Here is a 7345-nt window from a genome sequence, read left to right on the forward strand (position 1 = left end):
GTGCACCCTCTGCTATTGAAGGGTACCTGGCGGCAATCAGGTAAGTTTGTGTCAAAGAAGACATCCTAAAGAGTCGCTCCAAATTTTAAACAGTCTAAACCTCAGGAGGCTATAAAAGCCTCAAACAGGCTGTTCTTTGTAATGCTTACAGCTCCCGTATGGTCTCAGAGGAGTCCTGGACAAAAGCACAAGTTGAGTGAACGTATGCTAGAGCAAACCGGGAACCCACAGAAGAGTAAGCTGAAGGGGAGTGCCCAGTCTTGCGGACTACAAGAAGGACATGCACACGAGACAACCCTCCGAAAGGTCCCCTGGGTAAAGAGGAACGAGCAGTTTAAAGAAGGGTACCGTCTCCCAAATCTGCGAAGCCGGCCCCGGGCAGCGTGAACTGACGTGATCTAAGATGCCTCGGCGGGCAGGCAGGGAGCCAGCGCGAGGTTGGGTGAAGGAAGGCAGAATAGTGAGGACCCGGTAGAGGTTTCGGGCAGGACTGTCTTGTTTGGTGCGACGTCCCTCAAACTAACTTGCCGTTCAGTAAATATCTAATTACCGGTTGCTGGAGGGAGCCTTCCACGGGTCTGAACACCGGCTAATTGCGGTCTCAGACTACCTCCACAAGACGGCTTTGCCTAAAAGACCAGGTGTACTGGGAAAGCAGCGGCCCGCGTACACCCGCCTCCACGCCCCGCCCAGAGCCGCACCGAGAGTGCGCAGACAGCGCCCGCCGTTTACGACAAGCCGAAAAGCAGTGGCCGCAGCAAGCGCTGGGTGGGCCGGGCCGTTATGGGGGTAAGTGGAAGCGAGCCGCCGACAGGGCAAGAGCGGGGAAGTGGCGAGAACCTCGGAGGCAGGAGCTCGCGCCAGGAGGGAATGAGGAGAGTGGGCTCGTGCTGAGAGCCGGGAGGCAAAGCTCATGCGGGGAAGGGAGGAGAGGGGCGGGGCAGGGGCTACAGGGGCTGCGCAGGCGCTGTTGACGCAGTCTCCCTGGCGCTCCTTCTCAGAAAATCGCGCTGCAGCTCAAAGCCACGCTGGAGAATGTCACCAACCTCCGGCCAGTGGGCGAAGACTTCCGGTGGTACCTGAAGGTAAGGCTGGAGGGGCGGGGCTCTAGACGTCTAGGGTGCAGGCATTTCCGGCCTCTGGTCGGGGCGCCACGGCTGGGCTCGCGTAAAACTTTCCCATTCTGATCCCAGTGGCGAACAGGAGCTTTCTCTCAGGCAAGATGAGAAATGCTTGTTCAGTTCAGTTCAGTCGCTCAGTCGTGTCCGACTCTTTGCGACCCCATGAATCGCAGCACGCCAGGCCTCCCTGTACATCACCAACTCCCGGAGTTTACTCAAACCCATCTCCATCGAGTCGGTGATGCCATCCAGCCATCTCATCCTCTGTCCTCCCCTTCTCCTCCTGCCCCCAATCCCTCCTAGCATCAGGGTCTTTTCCAATGAGTCAGCTCTTCGCATGACGTGGCCAAAGTATTGGAGTTTCAGCTTCAGCATCAGTCCTTCCAATGAACACCCAGGACTGATCTCTTTTAGGATGGACTGGTTGGATCTCCTTGCAGTCCAAGGGACTCTCAAGAGTCTTCTCCAACACCACAGTTCAAAAGCATCAATTTTTCGGCGCTCAGCTTTCTTCACAGTCCAACTCTCATATCCATACATGACCACTGGAAAAACCATAGCCTTGACTAGACGAACCTTTGTTGGCAAAGTAATGTCTCTACTTTTTAATAAGCTATCTAGGTTGGTCATAACTTTGCTTCCAAGGAGTAAGCGTCTTTTAATTTCATGGCTGCAGTCACCATCTGCAGTGATTTTGGAGCCCAAAATAATAAAGTCTGACACTGCTTCCACTGTCTCCCCATCTATTTGCCATGAAGTCAGGGGACCAGATGCCATGATCTTAGTTTTCTGAATGTTGAGCTTTAAGCCAGCTTTTTCACTCTCCTCTTTTACTTTCATCAAGAGGCTTTTTAGTTCCTCTTCACTGTCTGCCATAAGGGTGGTGTTATCTGCATATCTGAGGTTATTGATATTTATCCCGGCAATCTTGATTCCAGCTTGTGCTTCTTCCAGCCCAGCGTTTCTCATGATGTACTCTGCATGTAAGTTAAATAAGCAGGGTGACAATATACAGCCTTGGCGTACTCCTTTTCCTATTTGGAACCAGTCTGTTGTTCCATGTCCAGTTCTAACTGTTGCTTCCTGACCTGCATATAGGTTTCTCAAGAGGCGGGTCAGGTGGTCTGGTATTCCCATCTCTTTCAGAATTTTCCACAGTTTATTGTCATCCACACAGTCAAAGGCTTTGGCATAGTCAAAAAAGCAGAAATAGATGTTTTTCTGGAACTCTCTTGCTTTTTCGATGATCCAGCTTATTAAATGTTCTCTTTTCTTCTGGGTAGACTTTTATGTTTTCCTTTTAAAAGTTTATTGATTAATTCTTAATTAGCAGTGTCTTGAAATTCCTTTTGTAATTTTTCCCTCCGTTAAATGTTTCATGGTATGTAAACAGACACTAAAGGAAAGACTACTTGCAGGGATCTTGTGATTATTTAGTAAGAATAACTTCACCTCTTTTCTTGATCAGGTTTATTTTTTTGTGGGGTTGCACCCTTACTTCCTCACCTGTATTTATAAATCTGGTACCCTAGTGCCATGGTCTACAGAGGTCCTCATCTTATTTGAGCAGTTGAGGCCCTTCCCTTTCCCACATTCTGGAGCTTCTCATCTGTTTTCCTTCTTGTCTAAATCCCAGTATCCTTCAGTACCTGGAAAAATCCCTTTTTTAGGAAACCTTCTGACCACCTTTATTTTCAAATTTTTGGAAGCCCGAGTGCCAGGTCTTACTTGAGGAATTGATGGTCTCTAGCTTCAAAAAGCAGAATTTAGAGAAGGAGACAAAGAAATAGAATAGCAACAGTGATAAGTACTTCTACCAGCAACCTTCCATTCTGTGAGAACACAGAGGAAGCTCCTAACTCAATGGGTGTTGTGTGGAATTTGAAGCCATTTCTGTACCACATGAGTCTTGAATCCGTAGCCAGACTGAGCACTTCTTAGAGGAGGATGGGCCAGTCAACAGGAGAAACACTTTGCCCAGAGATTAGTCCGGTTGTGTCCTTAGATGGCTGATAAGATTATGAGCCTGCCCACCTCACCCCGTTTTTGCCGTTCCCTCAGCATCTGTCCAGCTGAGCCAGCTACTTTACTAATACTCTTTTTCCCTCCCTCAAGATGAAATGTGGCAACTGTGGTGAGATTTCAGAGAAGTGGCAGTACATTCGGCTGATGGTAACTGTTCCCCCCACCACTATACCCGCACACAAACACACACAGGTCTCTGGGCAGGGATCTGTGGCCCTAAGCTCTCTGGCCTTTGGACCCCACTGTCTGTGGTTTGGGAGGACAGGCATTGGTGTGATCAACACTGGGAACAATAGGCCCTGGGATGTGAAGCAAGAGTTCAAGGGGGAGTCCTTTTCTCAGTCTCAAGAAGCCTCCCCAGGAATCTTGTCCTAGCAAGTTCCTCACCCTGTCTGGGTTTTCATCTCTTTAACTGGATAATAAGCGGTAGGACTGGGTCTCCTGAGGACCCTTACACCTGACTGATATGTGACTAGAGGTTCTGTTTCCTGCTTGCCAGGACAGCGTGGCACTGAAGGGAGGCCGTGGCAGTGCCTCCATGGTCCAGAAGTGCAAGCTGTGTTCGAGGGAAAACTCCATTGGTAGGTAGGCCATGGGTACTGCCTCTGCCAGGCGGGCCCACAGCTTGCTGGTACCAGACTGAAAGCATGCTCCTGTTACCTGTGGGTGGACCCAGGCCTGAGGCACCCAAGCCTCTACAGTAGACTCTTGCACAGAGCACCATCTGGGTACTTGATAGGGCCAGGACGTGGGCTCAAATCAACTTTGTCTTCTCTTCTACATTTCAGAGATTTTGAGCAGCACCATCAAATCTTACAACGTAAGTTTCCCGCTGCAGTGGCAGGCATGATGGGATTAGATCGAAGCTGGGAACTAGGAGGCCTGTGTCCTAGAGTTATACCTGCACCAGAGTGATGAGCTATGGGACGGACTGACTGCACGTGCTAACTTGTTCGTTCATTCATCGTGTTAGTCATTTATTCACCTTAGACTGACTGAATACTTGGTAGGAAAAAGACTCATAACCAGACTATTGTAGTGCTTTCTTAAAAGTGCTAGGCTGTGGGAGCTTACGCGACCTCTGACCCAACCTGGCCACTCAGTTTCCAACACTGGGAACACTTGCCTTGTCTACATCTTAGAGGACTAGTGAGTCTTCTCTGCGTCCATGGGTGGGATAGTCCTTTGAATAGTGCATCCATCCTTGCTATCTGATTTTATTAGACATTTATTTATGTCACTGTGTAGCGTATTAATCCAGAAGTGAGGGAGGGAATGTATGCTTTGGGTCTGTGTATTTAAAGAAGGGTAATTACTTGTCTTTATCCATTCCTTATTTGGCGTTTTTGAAAAATGCCTGCCTTACGCCAAACTCTCAGCTTTGTCCTGAAGTTAAAAAATCACATAAGGAAAAATCACATAAGGACCTGCCCTCAAGTAAATCATAATCTAGTGAAAGAGACAGACCAGGAAACAAAACTACACCAAGGACAGGAACTTGGTTGGCATGCAGGAAGTGTTTCTACAGAGTGAATGAATGAGAATGAATGTGTAGGTGTAGTCCCTGGGATGTATGGACCCAAGGGTCAGATAGGCACAAATTTTGGTCATACCACTCCACTCAGTGAGCATCCTCCACATGCATATCCCACTTCAAAGGTCTTAAGTCAGCCCCCGCCTTGACAGCATGGCAGATGGTTACCAAAAGGCCATAGCTAAGTGTACCGAGGCCTTTGGGATGACCTGGAAACCTTATACCTCAATATTCTCATAGTTTTTACTTTGATAATTTTATCTACTATTTATTGACCATAGTGTCAGGTCCTATGCTGGGCACTTCACACCTAGTTCAGATTCTCACGATAAAGCTATAGTGGGTTCCTCAGCTCCATCTGACAATCTTAGGCCCAGGAGGGAAGAGAAGCAGAACTGTGTGTGAGCTCACATCCAGGCACCCCAGCCCGAGTCCACATTCAGAAAGATCTCACGGTGAGCCTGTGCCAAGGTGGCCTACTTCCAGAGAGAGAAGGGTGGCTTCTGAAGCCGATTCTGGGCTCACAGGGGCTGTGGGATCATCCTGGGCCCGGTTGGGCCTGCTTCCTCAACACACTTCCTTTATAGGCTGAAGACAACGAGAAGTTCAAGACGATAGTAGAGTTTGAGTGTCGAGGACTTGAACCAGTGGATTTCCAGCCCCAGGTACCTGTCTTCCCAGGGAACCTGTATGTTTGGGGAAGGTGTATACTGCAGGAAGTGACAGCAGAACTGTGCTTCCTGCAGAGACCATGGAGCAGGAATTCTCCTTCCTAAGAATAATCATTGTTATCTCTTAAACAGCTAATGTATGTTGGACACCAAACTTGTTACTTTTAATGTTACGTCACTTAATCCTCACAGTAACCTTGTTAGGTTTATTCATCCAGTTTTTCAGATGAGGAAAGAACTTCAGAGATTTTTTGACTTGCTCAGGGGAAGCAGTTAGTAAACACGAGCAGTAATTTGAACCCACATCTATCCAACTCCAGAGCCAGTGCTCATGGCACTAGATTTGTGTAGCATTTTCACCTCACAACCCTTTGAGGTAGGCAGAAGAGATTATATTGTTATCCCCATTTCATAAGTAAGAAAACTGACGTCCACAGAGGGAAGTCACATGCCTGGGGTCTTTCAGAAAACCAGGGGTGATGGAAGGGTTTACCCCACACCTCCTGCCTTCTAGGCCAGGGCTCTAATTTGAAGAAACCACTCTTAGTCCAAGGGCAGCTGCCAGGCCCTGGGATCTCAGTAGTTATTCCAAAACAGTATCCCACACTGCGTCTGTGTCCTCCTGTGCCAGAGGGTTGTGAGATGGGCCAGTTCCCTGGCCAGGCCCACCTGCCACACCGCTGCCTTCCCCCCTGATTAACTGTTGCCTTCCTCTCACCTGCAGGCTGGGTTTGCTGCTGAGGGTGTGGAATCAGGGACAGTCTTCAGTGACATTAATCTACAGGAGAAGGTACAGGACTTGGGGGCCTGTGGGGAGCTGTAGGGCACCTCGTGGGAATTATCTTTTTGCTGAACAAGGCTTGTCAGCGAGATGCTGAGTCCACACTTTTGTTCTTTTTGTTGGTGATTCTGGTTTTTATAATAGCCCAACGTGTACCTAGTGATCACATGCAGGAAGGCTGGGATGGGCCTTTTGGAGAAAATACATCTTAGATAAGCTTTGTTTAGGCATGAGATACAGTGCTGTTGGCCATAAGTCCAGTCTTAATGAACCAACTATATATATACATATACACACACATACACACACACACATATATTATTTAGATAAGGTGTTTTTAAACAAAAACATACATGAAACAAGTTTATGTATTGATTGACTGAAGAAAATATTGTGATCAGATGCTCCTAGGAACCTAACCTGTATTTCCCCTGGGAGCAGTGGTTCAGTATTCACTAATTCAGTGCTTGTGGGGACTTTATAGAACATAACTACTGTGAATACCAAGAGTCAACTGGACCACTGGACACGTTACTGCCTTGCAAATGAGGAAGGCTTGTGGTCAGGCCTCAGAGGAAGGAAGGACAAAAACATTCAATCTGCACAGCACCTAATAACAGTAACTGGATTTAGCGAGCTCTCATATGAGCCTGTCACCATGCCAAGTACTTTTACATGTGTTAACTCATTTCTTTCAACGTTCAACATAAAATCTATTGTTCCCTTTTTTAAAACAGAGGACAGAACCGAGACTCAGGAAAGCTAGTGACTTGAAAAAAATCACAAAGCTAGAGGAGCAGGAATTCAGACCTGAGCAGTCTTTCTGTGTCCTGGGTCAGGCATGTTCCTGAAGTCTGAGTTAGAGCCTGAGCTGTGCCTTTTAGTCCTAGTTCTTTTCTCTCCACGCTGTCCCAGGCTGCCTCGTGAGGCTAACGCTGCCCTTTTTTCCCACAGGACTGGACTGACTATGACGAAAAGGCTCAGGAGTCTGTGGGAATCTACGAGGTCGCCCACCAGTTTGTGAAGTGCTGAACCCTCTTCCTGTACACTTGCCTCAGAGCTGAAAAGGGAGAGCGTGCCCCCAGCAGCAGAGCGCAGAGGCTGGTCCCCTCGCCCCTCGTCTCCTGGCAGTGGTCCAGGCCCTCACGGCCTGCCTGCTCGGCTCTGCGACAGCTTCCCAAGCCCCGCCAATAAAGTCCCTACTTGTGCCACA

At 48.3% G+C, this 7345-nt stretch overlaps 1 protein-coding gene across 1 annotated transcript; it reads left to right on the forward strand.

Moving 5' to 3' along the window:
* The first annotated feature begins 636 nt into the window (after positions 1-636).
* CZIB (CXXC motif containing zinc binding protein) lies at positions 637-7345 on the forward strand. The gene is made up of 8 exons (XM_061121858.1): positions 637-789; positions 1002-1085; positions 3237-3293; positions 3646-3727; positions 3935-3966; positions 5268-5345; positions 6076-6141; positions 7087-7345. The coding sequence occupies exons 1-8, from the start codon at positions 784-786 to the stop codon at positions 7162-7164; spliced, it is 483 nt and encodes a 160-aa protein (XP_060977841.1). The 5' UTR covers positions 637-783; the 3' UTR covers positions 7165-7345.

This window comes from Dama dama, chromosome 20 (assembly GCF_033118175.1).
Source record: "Dama dama isolate Ldn47 chromosome 20, ASM3311817v1, whole genome shotgun sequence".
Classification (NCBI taxonomy): domain Eukaryota; kingdom Metazoa; phylum Chordata; class Mammalia; order Artiodactyla; family Cervidae; genus Dama; species Dama dama.

Coding starts and splice junctions, on each gene's coding strand:
- CZIB (XM_061121858.1), top strand. Junction 1,086..3,236: donor ACTTCCGGTGGTACCTGAAG/GTAAGGCTGGAG, acceptor CCCTCCCTCAAG/ATGAAATGTGGCAACTGTGG. Junction 6,142..7,086: donor ACATTAATCTACAGGAGAAG/GTACAGGACTTG, acceptor TTTTTCCCACAG/GACTGGACTGACTATGACGA.